We start from the raw sequence: 18,563 nt of genomic DNA on the forward strand, positions 1-18,563 counted from the left end.
AGATTTCCACGTCCCCTTGTGGATATAAAGATGCGTGAACTGCGTACTAGCTACCAAAACGTCTCGCACCGCAGCGAAATCGACCAGGTTGTATCTCCCGATTACGCCACCAAAGATGTTTTCTCTTCCTAGCTTGGCATTAAAATCTCCTAAGACAATTTTAATGTCATAGCCAGGGCACTGCTCACAGTTTAAAAACTAAAAAGGGTTTTTTTTTCCAAAAGCAAATACGACACTCAAAATGCTCAAAAAGGCTATTATAAGGTTTTTTAATCGAATTCGAAGTAGGGCCATTAAAAACCTTTAGATAAAGTTAAATAAGCTTCTTAACCAGGGTTATTTATAAAAATATGTAATGGTTACGGGGAACATAATATCTGAATATGTGAATAAATTACATTTTCGAAAAAAAAGAAGAAAACATTTGTATAGAAAATTGTATTATCTATAATTCCTTTTGGCTTCCTAGTAAGTTAATGACAATCAATTCTTTTTCGTATTTAGTATTAATTAACGTATACCATTTATTTCTTTAAGCTTAACATCTTTATTTTGATAATCATAATAATCATTCCTATAGTTAAAAGGATTTACATATTTCATAGGCTTAACTTACAAAATATTAACTTAAATTTTAAAAAAATCTTAAATTGGCTTATTTTGACAAAAATACATTCCTATAGTACTTCGTTGCTTATTTATATCATTTTTTCGATAAACATGATTATTCTTTTTATTCACAAAGAAATAAATGCTATCATTTATGTATTTTTTTTTTAATGACACAAATGAGCTTTCCAAATATTAATTTTTATTTTTTCTCATCATCGAAATTCGTTTGCTCAAGAAGAACTCGATGAACCATCAGATGATGTTGCCGACGATGACGATGAACTCGATCTTCGACGACGTTTCTTTGACTTTTTATCCCTAATCACTTCGTAACTTGGCAAAGATGAATCGCTTGCCCATGATGGAGATGTTGTCGACGACGATGATGATGAAGATGAAGATTCTTCGGTCACAGCTTCAAAAACTTTATTTTTTTTTGTTCCGTTTCTATGGAATAAAATGGAAATGAAACAAAAAAAGAATTCCTTTTATTTTGTAACTAATTTATGGCAACGATGCTAACCAACTTTTTATCAACCCGATGATCAGTTTTATCTGGCTTCTTGGTTTTTAAACGTTTCATTTTTATATCGGAATCACTTGGCGAAGTGCTGGGATCTCGTTTGGGTTTCTTTGGGGGTTTCTTGTCTTTGCGCCGAGTTCCGGGTTTTTCGTCGAGAATTCGAGTTGAGTGGAGATTTTGAGAACTCGCTGTTGAATAACCAGTATCCTTGCGGGTGCGATATTTACTTTGCCTGTAAGAGAAATAATACCGATTTATAGGTCTCTGGGATATTGTCTGTAAAAATATGTGCTTACATTCTAAAATCAACAGATTACAAAGATTTAAATTAAAATTGAGTTTTCAAGGCTTAATTAAAGAAAAACTCAATATGTTTATATTTTCCATCGGTTAATTTGGATTTTAATAAAATAGATTTGTATCGTTGCGCATGGAAAACAATTGGAAACAGCTATTTTTTTTACTTTGTCGGGCGGTGGAACTAGTGTCAGTGTATCTGTCAATTTTGTATTTTATTTTAATTACGCTTGATGCCCTGCAGAAGAAGGAAATGATCTCGACCTTGTCATCATTGATCTCGACCTATTCATCATTGAAACAAATCATTGTAATTTTGAAAGGTGATGTTCAAATGGTAGACATGTGCATTCAAGAGGACACAAGCATCCACAGGTTTTTCTCAAAACCCACCTCTGTCTATCAACTCCTACTCTCACCTCCCCGCTGTGAACATCGGCTGCCTAGTACCTCAACTGGAGATTGGGTTCCAACCCCAGTGGAAAGTTGTTGGGGGCAGCAAACGAGAGAGGGGGAATAGGTGTTTCCACTAAGGCACCTCTCCTTATCCAGGCGGCAGTGGACGAATTCTCGAGATGGAATCAACGGTGGCGTCTTCAGTTCCAGTAAGGTTGAACTACTTAGTGAACACCTTATAGGGCTTCTTCGACATATTCGGAGCCCAGGCCTGTAAGGAGCTGTTTATCCGGCTCCCCTTCCTTGGAGTTATACTAAGGATCTGGCCCTCCAGGTTGGGGGTTGTGCCGTCGGGGTGACTTTCTGGCCACGTAAAAAATGCCTTAAGTTTCGAAGCACCAACAAGTCTCGGATACGGACAGATTCACTGTTGACAATCCACGCAAACGAAATAAGGACAACGAACTTCGGATATGTACGTGGAATGTTAGGTCCCCTAACAGACCACGTGCAGCCGAACAATTAGCGGAAGGCCTAAACTGCTGCAAGGCAGATATTACAGCCATCCAAGAAGTGCGATGGGATGGACCGGGCAATCGCAAACTAAAAGACTGAGATATCTACTACGGCGACTGCTGCCGAGAACAAAGGCAACGTCTATTTGGGTGTGGTTTTGTTGTTGGAACTAGGCTCAGGCAAAAAGTCTTGAGTGTGAGCGAGCGCATCACGACAATCCGCATCAAGGCTAAATTCGCCATAAGTCTAATATGCGCGCATGCCCCAACATAGGAGAAAGATGAAGACACCAAATAAATATTATTCGAGCTCTTGGACAAGACATATGAGCAGTGCCCTGGCTATGACTGTACAAAAGGACTAGAGCTGCTCGCGAGCTCTACGAGCAGAAGAGGAGAGAGGAACACCGGCTTCTTAGACGGAAAAAAAGAGAGCATGAGAAGCGCGCGATGGAGGAGATAGAGGGATGTCACAACAGGAATGAGGTTCGTAAATTTTACCAAAAGGTAAAAAAAACCTCCCAAGGGTACCAGCCACGAACCGAAGCCTGTAAAGACGATCAAGGGAACATCGTAGTAGAACCACAGTCGATGCTGAGAATATGGAAAGATCACTTCTCCAAATTATATAACGGCGATGACGAACCGAATTCTGAGATAGAACCACTCAACCTCGGCGACGCAGATCAACAATTTCGCCTACCCGACCTCGACGAAGTAAAGATAGCTATATCTAAACTGAAGTCAAACAAAGCTGCTGGAGCTGACGGCATCACCGCCGAACTATTCAAAGCAGCAGGCGATGACTTGGTAGGGAGCATGCACCAACTCATCTGCAAAATATGGCCGGAAGAAAGCATGCCCGATGAGTGGAATCTCAGCATAGTGTGCCCGATACATAAGAAAGGAGACCCTCTAAACTGCGCCAACTACAGAGGCATCAGTCTCCTTAACATTGCGTATAAGATCCTCTCTGCCGTATTATATGAACGTCTGAAGCCATTCGTCAACAACCTGATTGGTCCTTATCAGTGTGGCTTCAGACCAGGAAAGTCCACTATCGACCAAATATTCACACTACGGCAGATCTTGGAAAAAACCCAGGAGCTTCAAATCGATACCCACCATCTCTTTATCGATTTTAAAGCCGCGTATGACAGCATCTATAGGGAAGAGCTCTACCGAGCAATGTCTAGTTTTGGCATCCCTGTCAAACTTATCCGATTGTGCAGAATGACGATGGAGAATGCACGCTGCTCTATCAAGGTCGGAAATGATCTTACCAATGCATTTGATGTCAAAAAAGATTTTATACAAGGCGATGCACTGTCATGCTTTTTCTTCAACATCGTTCTGGAAAGAATTGTACAAAAGTCAACCGTCAACACTACAGGCAAAATCTTCCTAAGGTTCATCCAATTACTCGGATATGCAGATGATATTGATATAATGGGAAGATCATAGCGTGATGTCAGTGGAGTGTTTTTGAGCATTGCGACGGAAGCGAAGAAGGTGGTTTTAGTGTCACATCAAAAAAGGGCACTGAACAACGACGTGTTGGACAAAACGTCACCATGGACAGCTATAACTTTGATGTAATTAAGGACTTTGTCTACCTAAGCAATCCCGAAGGACGGCGCAGTAGAGGAAGACTCAGGTGGCGAACCCAGGTGGGAGAGGACCGCATCCATCTTGGCGTGCGAAACTGGAGACAGCTAGCTACCGAAATAGCTTGTTTGTTATGTTTTTAAAACCATCTTTTTACTTTTTAGACACAATTATAACACCTTTACAAGAAGCAAAGAAACAACATTAAAAAATGGGATATTTGCAGCAGCAATTCATATAAAATTGACAAACTGATTGAGGAAATAATAGTGCTTCAGAATTTACCATTTAACTTTTTAGACGGACTTGAATTTCGCCGTCTTATACAAGAACGAGCACCTAAATATAATTTTAGAGGACGAACACTTTTTACCTATTTTATTTGCAATGAACTGTACGGAAAAGTAGCTGCTAAAGTCAAAGAATTGATTGAAAAATATGACTACATGTCTTTTACTTCTGATATTTGGACAGATCCCAACTCAAGTGTTTCCTTGCTTAGCTTTACTTGCCACGGAGTATCAGAAAACTTTGAACGAACATCAACCGTATTAAAATGAGAGCCGTTTAGGGATCGCTATACAGGTGACATCGTCAGGTGGATATGAGGGCTCCAATATGAAAAGATGTATGCGATTAACATTATTTAGATTTAGGTTGCACTCTTCACAAGATGCAAATTGTAATTCGACATGGTTTACAATCGCAAGAAAATATAAAAGACATTAAGAAAAAATTAAAGAAAATTTCAACCCATTTCAACCATTCAACTATTGCTCAAAAACAGCTTGAAAAAATTCAGGACAGACTTAATCAACCACAACTTAAAGTACTCCAGGATTGTGTGACACGCTGAAATAGCACATGCTACATGTTTGATGGTTTTTCCAACATAAAAGACGCATTAAGTCTTTATGTCAATGACAACAATATTGAATAATTGAAAGCTGCCTGAAACCTTTTGAAGAAGCTACTCGTGAAATGAACAGCACTCAGGCACTTATATCATCTGTGATCCCTATAATTCAAATGCTTAAGAAAAAACTTGATGAATACTTATCAAAACCATCGGACACTGATGCCATTCGGCTGGCAGCCTTAAATCTGAGAACTCATTTTTCAACAAAATGTTCATCTTAGCAAGATAACAATTTGTATGCGATTTAACATATTTAGATCATTGTCATAAGCATACATTTTTCAAACCCATCACCAAGAAAAGAATAAAAGATGTAATTCTAAAGATAATAAATGATCCATTAAGCACCAGTTCTCCTACGTTGTCACCAAATTCAAACAACACAAAAAAGAAGAAAATGGATGAGTCTTTACATTCCGAACCAGGAACGTCTAGTTTAAGTTACAAGGCTTGGTTCAAAAGCGATATGGCAATGATGCTAGATTCCTCAACTGAAGACGAAGGTGAAGGAGAATCTGATAACGCTAGTCCCGGAGCACTTCTCCGAAGGGAGTTAGCATGTTACCGAAATAAGAAAAGACTAGAAGTGGATAATTATCCACTTGATTGGTGGAAAATCCATCAAACAGACTTTCAGGGCAAAGATGTCATAAGGAAGGTTTTGGGAGTTATTAAAGACGGCACAAGTTTTAGACCCTAACCCTCTTACATTTTGATAGTAAAGGCTAAGACATTTAGGTTTAGTGGTCTTTAGGTTAGGAGCGATAGTATTTCTTCATATCTGCACGGGATTTTTGGATATGAGATAGTCGTTTTGAAGAGATAAACGACCCAAAAGAGGTTAGGTCTTCTCTCACTTTTTGGATGAGAAATTTCAAGGCCATCATGAAATTTCAAGAATATTTCCATAAGTGCATCACGTTTGGTAGGGAGGCCTTCTTGGAGGATTAAAACCTTAATGTTAGTATTTGTTATACCTTCAAAGCAAACAGAATCTGGTTTGTCGTGCGGGAAAGCTAGGTAAAGACGAACATTATTGTAGATTTTATGGTCTCTAAGACGGGACATAACATACCGATCATTAGAATTGGCCTCAGATAAATGTTTAGTTAACTTAACATTTGGAGGGATCATTGGGTTAAGAAATCCTTGTGGTTCTTGGGAAACTGATGAAGAAGAAGTAGGGTTAATGGTGTGAGAATGGATGAAATTTGTATAAGCGGATGTTTTAGCAGGAGCATCAACCATCGGAGAGTAAAAACCAAGACCCGGATGAGAAGTTTTAAAAGAAACTCGTTTGGATGGAGGCTTTACAGATGTAGTAGAAGTTTTCCGTTTAAGGGATGAAAGTTGGTTAGAGAGAGAAAAGTTTGGAAAGATGTGTGTTTTAAGAGTCTAGTTAGTTTCAATATTTTTTTTGGGATTAGTTTTGGGATTAGGTTTGAGATAAGGTTTGGAATTAGGTTTGGATTTGTTACACTTAATTAAATTATTATTGCTACTCATTCCGAAAAGCCGCATTCGACCAATTCGTATATATCCTTTTTGGTGATGAAACATCCAGTTATATTTGCAGGGAATCAGGAACTTGAATCTTCTTTCAGACAATTGAAGACATTCGCAGATATTGACACAGAATTCTCGTTTAAAATAGGAGCGAATCCATGTAGCATCAGCATATCCGGGACAATTATTAAGCACGAACCATGTATTATTAGCAGATTCAAGCCTGCTTAGTCTCAAATTTCAGTCCGATAACTTCCAGGAATGGCCAAATTTGTTAATTATTTCATCCTCCGCAATGGTATTCACTGAGGTGGTTTGTTGCAGAGAGTCAGCAGCCAGGTTTGCCGCATGAATTTCATCACGAATGGATACGTTCACGATATTACACGACGGTATGCTGTTTTGTTTAATGATGTCGTAGAGAAGCGATTCAATTTTTTGAGATTTAACATTTAGGCTTTCAAGCTCGCGATACACACTCGTATATTTCTGTTCTTGATTGCTTATATCGTAAGCAATAGATATGAGTTCCGTTGAAACCCGAGAAAGCATACAATTAATGTTTTCAAATTCGTTAACGAGTCTAACGTTTGTAACCGGGAGAGCCGGTATGACGAACTTTGAAAACAGCAATCAATATCCGATTTCAGTAGGTTTAACTGGTCAGACAAGCTTTTTTTCAGATCATTTGCCGACCAAGTTAGCACCTTTAACTTATCGTCAATGTCTATACGAAGAGAATTCAACCCACCAATGACGTCACAGTATTGTTTTTCCAAAGAACGTATCGTGGAAAGGCACTGCGTAGACGATTGTTGACATTGGATGTTTGAGTCCTCAACACTATTACAGACGTGATCAAATTTCTTGGAGAGATTAGAAATTTGATCTTGGCAAAGGGAATGTTCGTTAGAAAGGGATTCTTTTAGACATTGAATTGCAATCATAATATTCGACACAGATATTTTATTGCATTTATCGCAATAAAAGGCAAAATTGCGTAGATAGTCTTTTAGGTATACACTCGTCTTTCTGGCCAAGCCAGCACAAGAGGGGTGTAAGTATTTCCCACAAAGGCCACTGCAATAAATTCTAAAATCCGCATCCGCGATGTGAGTCTCAAAAAATCCGCATGCGCGGATGTAAAATTTGTACATCCGCAACAATCCTCAGACAACAGACAATGCAAAATCACAGAGCAATAAAGTTCAGCTTTTAGTTGAATGAAAAATTGTGATTATGTCTTTTTGACATAAGTGGAATTGACTTGATAGTTAGGAAGATTTTTCTTGACTTACTTTGCTGTCAATTTAAAGATTTCTATACCTTCCAGATCTTTTTGGAAAGTTAGGGCATTCCTGGAAGACGATGGATCAAAAATAAAAGAAAAGGTTGGAGAACGACTGAAATTAAGTCTCTCACTCCGGCTTCCCAATTATTGTAGCGTGTTCCAGGCGGAACTTGTTTCGATAAAAGAAGTTTTGTCCTGGGTTAAAAAATCGTGATATTCGTATTTTCTCAGATAGTCACGAAGCTATCAAATTTCTGGACTCTGTCTCTACAAACTCTATAATAGTCCATAACTGTCGATCATTTATAATAGAGATGGCAAACCAGTTTAATATTCACCATTGCTGGGTACCGCGCCATAGAGACATTCCAGGAAACTGTAAGGCAGACGCTATAATTTGTACAGTACAACCCATTCTACCAGGTTTAACAAATGCCGCCATACGAAACGCTACATGTAAACTACTGCTAATGCTGGACGCTATGAAGAAGGCAAACACCAGGTGGAATAACATCACCTCGTGTCAGGTCATATCAAACATCTAGCCTAAACTAGATTTAAAGCGATAAAGGTGCTTGTTATCTCTAAGCATATCGCATATGAGCTCGATAATCGGTGTCACAACTTGGCACTGTCTAATAGAAAAGAACGCCACCCTGCTAGGCGTATTCTCAAATAAAGTTTGCAGAAGCTTTATGGATGAGGAAGAGGAGGAAACAGTTCTTCACCTTCCCTGTACATGCCCTGCTCTAGCTTAAAAACGCAAGAACTACCTAGGAGAATTCTTTTATAACGATCAAAACGAGCTTAGAAGAAAGAATAAAGATTTATGTGGTATCACAATGGGCCATTAAACTGACCTCAGTGTGTCTTACTCCATCACGGACAGCCACTAAACTAACCTTCCAGTCAACTTTCCAATAAAGTTGTCTTAATTGGAAGTCAATTTTTTGGTATCTGACCAATCAGATAATAGAAACTTGCCTCTTACTAGTCCCATATGTCGCTTGAACCTGTCCAATTACATGATTGAAATCTAGTGGTAAATTTTTTTTGACACCAATCTATCATTAGATTGACAGCAAATTTCATTTACAAAAATGAAACAGAAATACATTTGTGAAACGATTCGTTTTATTTTTAGAGAAAAAATCAGCTGCTCAGTATAATTAAATTCAGTAAATATTGGATCGGGATCTATCAAACTGTCATTTTTCAATGAGATTTCATTTTACTAAAGTTTTTAATTGTAATTCAATTGATTTATCATAATAAAACTTACTTATCCTTCTTTGGTTTTTTCTTTCGAACATATTCATCATCACTATAGTTTTTTGCTCTGTAAAAAAAGAAAATATTATTTCTCTTAAAAATTAAAAAGTGGCAAAATAAAATAAATCAATGTCAGATCAATTTAATGGGATTTTCCATGAGTAAATTTATATTTTCTCCAAAAATCAATTTTTTTTGTAGTTCAGGGAACACGATTGGAACTGTTTTTCGTTTGTTATTGCATAAGTGTAACTTCGTGTACGTCTTAACAAGAGCGGTAGTGCTTTCAAATCTCAGCTAAGCATTTTTTAAAAATTGTTTTAGTATTGCAAAAAATCGATTTATCTTTTATCTTGCCCTATAGAATGCAAAAACAGGTGAAATGTTCGTTTTGACAGATCTAGATCAAGAATAAATTGATTTATTTTACCCATGGAATGCCCGATAAAATCAAATTCACATTTATACAAAAATAGGACAAGTGCTCTAAATGGAAAAACATAGCAGTCAAAAACGAAGTTTTCTTATAATTGAGCAGTTTCTCCGAAAATTCCCTCCATTTATTCATATTTACCTTTTCGGTCTTCGTCTTGACTCTGTGCCTCTTTCTGATATCACATAAACATCTGTCAGATCACCTGATCCACGTCTTCTTGTTTTATTTATTTGCGATTTTCTCAAAGCCTTACTTGCTTTCCGTGCCTTCCAGAACTCCGAATTAACCACATACAACCTGTACAGTTGTAGGACAATCACCAAAGAGTTTTTACCTAAAATATTGGCAATTATAATTAATCAAATTCAAATAAAAAAATTGGACAAAGGTTCTTAAGAAGACTACCAGTATATTTACTAATTCAAGGCCTCTTAATCACATTTCTTCAGAAATGAAGAACTTACATGTAAAAAACACGTTCATATAATTAATAATTTTATATTGAAAAATAATAAGCAATCGAAATGTCAAAAATGGCGCATCTTGAAGAATAACGTTCAAAACTATTCCCCAAATGTCAATTCCACAGCAACAATTATTGCAACAGTCGTGATTTCTTTCATGAAAAAATAATTAAATAAAATAATCATTAAAATGTATTTCTCCTTGTTGTAGTTTTGTACGAACTTACTCATTATCTCGTGGACCACCTCCACGTGATCTACGAGCCCTTGTCGCAGACAAAACAATTGTAAACTGCAACAAACTCCATGACCAAATGCCCAAAGTTAAATATACCAAAAGTGGTATTTTGGCAATTGAGTCATCTTTGTAAGAATCAAAAAATTCAATTATATCAGCTGCTGTACCTGAAAGTTTAAAAAGTCAATAGTTCAACATTAAAACATGCTTTTTCTATAATTTCATCAAAATCGTCTCACCAATATACACCAATAGAAGCTGACTTAGTTGATCTCGAGTAAGATCACCCTTCGGTAGCAACCATCTTCCAACTATCAAAATTAACATTAGAAATTGTTCAATTAATGTTGTCCAAGTGTCGACATTGATACTTGGCATATCAATTCCTGTATTTCCGAGGATATCATCGATTGTCCCCAAAGGAGACGAATCAAGCGAATGATTTGTTGGGATGTTGTTTTTTCCGGCATTGCGACGATCCACTTTGTCCAATTCTAAAAGCCATATCGCCGGCACAATGCTGCCCAAATATAGAAATACTGATGGACAAAACCTTTTGAAATAAACAAAGGAATAAATGTCATATTTAAATCATTTACATTTAGAAGAACCCAAAAGAGGTTCCAGAATTAACGCAGAATTTGAGGAGCTACATAGTGCAGTCAGCAAATGGGTTTGCTAAAAATATATCATACTTAGAATATGAAATCATTCAAATGCCCGCCTCGGCTGCTTACGGTGGCACGGATCCGCATAGATCCGGCTGAATTCCAGCGATGGCCGGTGTTATATTCACCTTTAGGGCATCGGCCATAGGAAAAATTCTAGCAGGGTCAAAACGCATGGACTTGGTGACCAATTCACATCAGCTCTGCGAGAGAAAACCTTACCCTCAAATCGTTTATGCAAAATGTCAATCTTGACGTGCCGTCCTGCTGGACCACATGTCGTCTATTGACGGTGACCTCCTCACTAACGTCGTTTTCAAAAAATTATGGACCAGTTATACCACCTGCCCAAAATCCACACCAAACAGTAACTTTTTGAGGATGCATTATCAAGTGGGGAACCTCACGTGAGTTGGTGTCGTGCCACATACGGCAATTTTGCTGTTTAACACAACCATTCATCCAAAAATGCCCCTCGTCATTAAAGACGATTTTTGCCAAAATTGTGGTTCTTTTTCAAACGATTTGAAGCCCAGTCAGCGAACAAACAGCTTTGTCTATGGTCATGAACTTTGAGCTCCTGGGTCAATTCGATCTTGTACGGGTGTTGGCCCAAGTCCCGACGCAAAATTCGCCAAGTCGAACTCTGCGAAAGGCCGAGATCTGGTGCACAGTGAGGAAAAGACTGCCTCGGGCTGATTGTTTACTGAAATTTGTTTCTCAAATTTGGCCACCAAACGTTGAAGAGTCGGCGGTAAAGGGCTACCACGGCTACCGTAAAATGGGCACACTGCGCGCAACGTTTGCGTGAACGAACACTCGTTTTGATAGTAAATTTGTATCATTTGTAGGTGCTGTTCAATCGTGTAACTTGTCATTTGATGATTTGGCATAAACAAGTGAATAAAATACAAAAAATATTTGAAATGTCACCAAAACAACATGGCCGCCAAAGGGCGCCAAAATCTCCCCGAGCCATTTGAAAAACAATTTATAAAACTTAATGAATAAAAGCTAAGTACACAACACTGGCCGAACTGTCAAAAGTCTTCCAACAGCATCCAACTAGGTGAAAATTGATAGATTCAGATAGCACAAGGGACTTCATTTGCAGTCAACTGCATTCTTGGAGAGATCTCCATTCTTGTACGATCTCCAGTATAAATTGGAAAGTTTGTTTATGCGACCAATCTTTTTTCAACTTTTTTGTTTTTATAATTTCTTTCTGGTAAAACTTAATGTTGTTGTTGGCAAGGACAATATCCAGTTTGTGGACAATTATTTAAAAGTGACAAAAATTGGGTGCTTAAACGATATCAAACGATTGAAAGAAGTCATTTTGTTGATAAAAAATTGGTTGGCGATTGGCTGGCAGATTTTGTCTGTCACTTATGACAGACAGAATTGAGTGTTTAAAAAAATTAGATACAAATTCTCGTGAAAATTCTGCGAATATCGGAAGATCTTCCAATCTATGGTTCGGTCATATTAACTAAACAACTTTTCTACAGTCAATGAGGATCAAACCTTGACCAAGTGACTGAAGGAGCCGATGCATTACACTTTACAACGTCAATTGACTACCAAACAAAAAACCATAATTTAGCTAATAATCTCTAGACTATGAATAAAATAACTCCCAAAATTTTCGAAAAAAATGGTTAAAAAATACTTCAAATGCATCGCACGCTGCAAATCAACCCTTCCCGGAAGCTTGCCATTCCAAACTTTATAATTTAATAAAATGTTCATCAAACATCTACCGGTGTGTGTTCTATCTAGCCAAAAAATTTAATGAATATATAGTTCAAAAAAATAGTACGTATAATAGTAAATACATCCCCATGGCCTTAAATTTAAAAATCGACAATTTTAAGATTCTTAAAAACGGCACTGTTTATTTATAAAAAAAATATATTATGAAATATTAAAGTATCAGAAACATCTTTAATCCACATAAGTGTCTCTGTTAAACTACCAAATGGGGAGGATATATCAACTATGAGACGTTAAAACGAGTGAAAAGAGAGAGTCAGTATTTCAAGAGTAATTCTGTCATAAAAAGTGCTTTCTCAAATTAGCCGTTCGGATTCGGCTTAAAACTGTAGTTCCCCTCCATTCCTGCCAACATTACTCGCACACAGGAATGGTTGACACGTAAGTTACTAGGCCCTAGTTCTTAATGGACGGTTGAGCCACTTAATTTATTCATTTATCAGCCAAAGCATTTGAAGGAAACAGAAAGTTTTTACAACCGTGCTTTTTTCATGAAGATCCCAAGTTAGAGTCCGTTTAAATATTACACCTACATTTGAACCGACTCTACATACGAAATAAGAATTTGTTGGAGCAGTATTAGAGGAAAGTATGAAACATCGGCGTTGTTTTTAGAAATAACGATACATTTAAATTTCTTAGGATTCAACCCAACATGGTTTTCAATAGGCCATCCATGAATTATTTCCAAGTCTTCATTCAAGTATGCTATCGATGTTCGGTTATCCCAAAGAGACAGTTTAGGTATAACTAAGTTTCGTCCGCTTATACGCAGCTGAACAATATGTAACTAATTTAGGCAATTCTTCAACGTACATTGAAAATAACAAAGGGCCAAAGGTAGACCCCTGTGGTACTCCACTATTTACCGACAGATATGCTGGTTTTGATTTGTCGAATGCAACAGTTTGTTCTCAGACTGTTAAATGTGAGAACAAAAGTTTGACGTGAAAGAAAGGTTAAATCGATGTAAGAACTTTTGGCAAAGAATGATGTAGTTTACCATATCAAAGGCTTTTGGGAAAGCAAGAAGTACTTAGGAAGTAATTTTTTTCTAAATGAATTTTTTTGTTCTAACGTCCTGTAAAACACATAATAGTGCAGTCAAGCAGCTATTTTTTTATCGTGATTGTTTGGGTATAAGTAATTCGAAGTAAACAAGAAATAAATTATTATCAAGAGAACTATAGTTGTCATTTTTAGGATCAAATGTTAAATACAGTGTTGGACAAGTATTAAAATCCCTATTTTAGGATCTGCAGACTGTTAACGAGATGACCTGACAACTCAGTGGTGTGTACCTTTTCACCCTTTTCTGTTGTTTTACTGATCTTCGTTTCGACCAGGTTTTGGAGTAAAAGTTCCATTCACCGTTTTTCAAAGGTGTTTGGTCAACACAGTTAAATTGTTTCATGATCCGGAGGTTTTTTATTACACTTTAATTTAATATGTGTTTCAGATATTCAACGACCTAACAATATTTTAGTGACTTTAAATGTTTTATTTATTTTATGGCCCAGCATATTATGTAGGTAAATATTTTGAGTTAATTTTGTTTTTATTTTACAATTGAGATTTCTGGTTGATTCTGCCATCATGATGATCCAGTAGTAACAAGAGCAGTAAATTTGCCTAACATCAAATATTAAACATTTATAGGAACTTCCAAAAACATTACAAAAATACTTATCCCTGGAATTGTGTTTATCAACGTCTCGTTCAATCCTTACAATATGCCCCTCCTTAAAATGTAACCTACTCCCCTCCCTGGTATAGTGAAGATCTAAGAACCCTTTGAAATATCAGAAATTCGGTGTTTAAAACATATTTAAAAGCCAGGTTGACTTCTCAAACCATCAAAAAGCTCAATGCAAATGGATTTAACGTAAATCCGATGGCTTCGCTTCAACATTTCAATTAGGATATGACGTCTACCAACCCTAAAGCAATTATTCAAACTTCTTTGCCTCATTCTTCAGCCAAACGTGCAATAATCATCTTGAAGAACCTTTACTATATTATTTTTGATTAATTAAAAGGTACCTCTTAACTATTAACAACGTTGTTAACCTGATGACATTAAAATATCAAAGATTATTTCTACTCCAACTAATTCTGTCTTACTCCAAAACGACCTTGACTCATTATAAAGGGTGATTTTTTTGAGGTTAGGATTTTCATGCATTAGTATTTGACAGATCACGCGGGATTTCAGACATGGTGTCAAAGAGAAAGATGCTCAGTATGCTTTGACATTTCATCATGAATAGACTTACTAACGAGCAACGCTTGCAAATCATTGAATTTTATTACCAAAATCAGTTGGCAGAAAATCCGCTTTTTTATCGACAAATTTTGTTCAGCGATGAGGCTCATTTCTGGTTGAATGGCTACGTAAATAAGCAAAATTGCCGCATTTGGAGTGAAGAGCAACCAGAAGCCGTTCAAGAACTGCCCATGCATCCCGAAAAATGCACTGTTTGGTGTGGTTTGTACGCTGGTGGAATCATTGGACCGTATTTTTTCAAAGATGCTGTTGGACGCAACGTCACGGTGAATGGCGTTCGCTATCGTTCAATGCTAACAAACTTTTTGTTGCCAAAAATGGAAGAACTGAACTTGGTTGACATGTGGTTTCAACAAGATGGCGCTACATGCCACACAGCTCGCGATTCTATGGCCATTTTGAGGGAAAACTTCGGAGAACAATTCATCTCAAGGAATGGACCGGTAAGTTGGCCACCAAGATCATGCGATTTGACGCCTTTAGACTATTTTTTGTGAGGCTACGTCAAGTCTAAAGTCTACACAAATAAGCCAGCAACTATTCCAGCTTTGGAAGACAACATTTCCGAAGAAATTCGGGCTATTCCGGCCGAAATGCTCTAAAAAGTTACCCAAAATTGGACTTTCCGAATGGCCCACCTAAGACGCAGCCGCAGTCAACATTTAAATGAAATTATCTTCAAAAAGTAAATGTCATGGACCAATCTAACGTTTCAAATAAAGAATCGATGAGATTTTGCAAATTTTATGCGTTTTAAACAGACACTTCACTAACCTATCACAAGAATGCGTCGCTTAGCTAATAACCTGAATACCACTTCCACTTCAGTCCTTCCTCCCTTAAAAACAATCAGTAGAGTTTATCAAAAAACTAGCTTGAGGCTCCAGTTAAACTTTTATTGGTTTTTATCGTTGAAAACAAACATTGGAATTTTTTTGACAGGTCGTTAATAGCGATCATTAGAAATTTCTGTCATCGACAAAAAATTCCTGAAAAATATTTACTGTCAGAAATCTGTCATTGGATTGTGTGAAATCGAACAACAAATCAGTGAAACGATTCGTTCACTTTAGAACATAAAAGTATCAGCTGTTCAGAAAAATGAATTCCCGTCCGGAAAATAGAAAAATAAATTTTTAGAGAAAAGTAAATACGCAATTACACTGTTTTTGCTCAATAAGAATTCTTTGTGTGATTTCCGATCGATCGGTGTATAATTTATATTTATTAATTTATATTATATTAATCAAATGGGAACACCTTCAAATATCGATTAAACAAATTTTCCGGATCGATTTCAATGATAGCTATAACTGGCCCCCTTAGTCTTTTTTGTTAATAGCTTGCAGTATCGTATTCGTTGCTTCTTGATCAAAACACACTTTAAGGTACTCCTCAAAAGTAAGCAAGTAACCACTTTTTCGACTGCGCCATTTCCAACCCTGATCCATTACAAATTGTTAATAAAATGTTCGTTTTAAAATAAATATCCGATTTATTGCTCATTATCCTCTGATTAATCACCTCATGGTTCTTTTACAATTTATTTTGTCAAGGTGCTAATTTAATTATAGTTAAACATCCTTAACTTTAAGATCTTTAAGCAAAAGCTTGTACCTATCTTATAACACAAGATAAACAATTAAAATTAATTACATCACTCAAACCGCCAAACATAATTATTGCTATCGGATCATTAAAAATTGCAATTTAAATCGAACGATGATGATGATGTTTACTTTGTTTCATTTATCGCTAACCACGCGCTGTTTCGCCCGCGCCTCGCCATCGCTGATAATTCATTGAAAAACCATCGCAGAGTTTGTTAATCTCATGTAACTAAGGGAGGAGATTTATATACATATATGTAACCCTCCCTAATGTTCATATTAATACCGCTATACACTACGCTACACTACAGCCCCATACGAAAACGTTGTCCCTTTCCCTTTTTTAACTGCGAAACGAAAAATAAGTTGAAAAACTTTGACTCTCCCACTTTAAAGAATTTCTTAGATAGAAATTACGTAATGCAGGGATTTTTTGAATCCATTAAAGATTCAATTTGATCAGACGCCACGCACTAACTTAAACGCTTTATTATATGGTAAACGCGCTTAGCACTCAATCAAACGAAACGGATATCCGGTGGTGTTTCCGGTTATTCAAATTTCTCTCAACTTTCTCGCACTAACAGAACAAGGTTACACCTAGGTTTACACATGCAAATTTGTATATTATTATTTACCATCGCCATTCCTGATTCTTTTTGATTGCTAGTGTGAATATTCCTTCGAGCAGAAGCAAAGCCAACGGTCCGCATAGGGACCAGTAAATAATGTGGCCCTTATTTTCTGTCACTTGCCAAATTGCAATTAAACTATGTGCACTGAATATGAGACGGGTTAGGATTGCTTTGATTGTCGATATAATTTTTGCCATTTTTGTCACTCTTTCTATGATATCACATTTTATTTTGAACACTGCAAGGACAATATCCTTAAATTTGTATCCTTTTTTTTTGATTTCAGAACCGTCGCGAATGAATACCTGACCGCAACTAAATTGAAATTCTAGACCTGAGGTTACTTTCTGTTAGGTACAAAAGTCCTTTTGCGACGACCGCGACGACGATGATGAGGATGATGAAGGCTAGTAAATACTTTTGATTTCTGCCGCACTTTGATGGGTCACAAAACAGATAGCGATGACTGCTCCTTTTATTAAGTTGGCTAGTTGGGTTTTTTTTTTTGTTGAAAGGAAAGGAAAGTTCGTATTTGGTCGGATAGGAGCTGTGTTTACTTAGGCGCGGTGGAAATGGCGGGTGGGACATTAATGTCTATTGTATCGATATACTATGTATTGTCGTATACCCTTGGCCATCAACTTGGCAAGAACTATGTTATGTACCTTTGTGGGTAATGTGTTAATTGTCTTCGCGTCGTGGATTTCTCAGCGCCTCCCTTCAGACTTCTCGAAGACTCGAAGGCAGTGTATTGTAAATGAATGTTCTTTGTGCATGGTTTGTTTAAGAGATTCATTCAGGCAATCCTGCAGCAACAAAGCGTCCCGTAAATCAAAGGGATATGGAGGTGGTACCATGTTTGAGTTGTAAGTAAAACTTTAAAAACAGTTTGCTTAGTCATATGATGGGAAAAAGTTAAATATTAGATACCGCTTAGTCAATTCCTTTCCTTTGTAAAATGAGGATTAAAAATGTAACATTTAAATTTCGTTAAACTGAAAATAGTAGGTGGCACCATGCCCATTAAATCTGAAAGCTTGTTAGGTTGGAGATTTTACGGTTATTGAATCGATATGTATTTAGTAGGGACACAACAAATTTTCCAATCCAATACTTCCTTAGGTCCCGTAAGGGCCATTTGAAATAATTTTGAATGTGAAGACTTAGAACATAATACTGAGAAAATGGAGACCCTCTAAACTGCACCAACTATAGAGAGGGCGGTCTCCTTAACATCGGCTACAAAATCTTCTCTGTCGCAATATTTAAACGTCTAAAGCCCATTGTCAACAACCTAATAGGTCTTTATCAGTGTTTTCTTCATATAACCAGACCCCTCTTTACAACTGGGCCCAGGCCCAGGGTCCCGCAATCACCAGGGGCCCCCAAATTGCTGAAACATTACTTAACGTCTATTGGCCTGTTTTTTAAGAAAAAAAAATATTTCGATACAATTTTGGATTGTAGCGGATTGTAGCTGTTGTTAAGTTTTTAGCTTCGAGAGGGCTTC

The 18,563-nt window shown here is 37.0% G+C and overlaps 1 protein-coding gene across 1 annotated transcript; it reads right to left on the reverse strand.

Annotated features, from left to right (window-relative positions):
- Positions 1–842: 842 nt before the first annotated feature.
- LOC129942121 (transmembrane protein 26) lies at positions 843–17,321 on the reverse strand. The gene is made up of 8 exons (XM_056050932.1): positions 17,057–17,321; positions 10,317–10,630; positions 10,067–10,244; positions 9,840–9,991; positions 9,514–9,709; positions 8,950–9,006; positions 1,173–1,361; positions 843–1,059 (listed from the first exon to the last, which is right to left on the reverse strand). Exons 1-8 carry the CDS (start codon positions 17,248–17,250, stop codon positions 843–845), a joined length of 1,497 nt encoding a protein of 498 aa, XP_055906907.1. The 5' UTR covers positions 17,251–17,321.
- Positions 17,322–18,563: the final 1,242 nt, after the last annotated feature.

Source organism: Eupeodes corollae, chromosome 1 (genome assembly GCF_945859685.1).
Source record: "Eupeodes corollae chromosome 1, idEupCoro1.1, whole genome shotgun sequence".
NCBI lineage: Eukaryota > Metazoa > Arthropoda > Insecta > Diptera > Syrphidae > Eupeodes > Eupeodes corollae.

Bases quoted from the DNA above. Each gene is read 5' to 3' on its own strand.
- LOC129942121 (XM_056050932.1), bottom strand. From the start codon at position 17,250: ATGGCAAAAATTATATCGACAATCAAAGCAATCCTAACCCGTCTCATA. The intron at 9,710-9,839 runs GTAAGTTCTTCA...CCAATATTTTAG, and splicing joins TATGAACGTGTTTTTTACAT to GTAAAAACTCTTTGGTGATT. The intron at 1,060-1,172 runs GCCAGATAAAAC...TTTATTCCATAG, and splicing joins AAACGTTTAAAAACCAAGAA to AAACGGAACAAAAAAAAATA.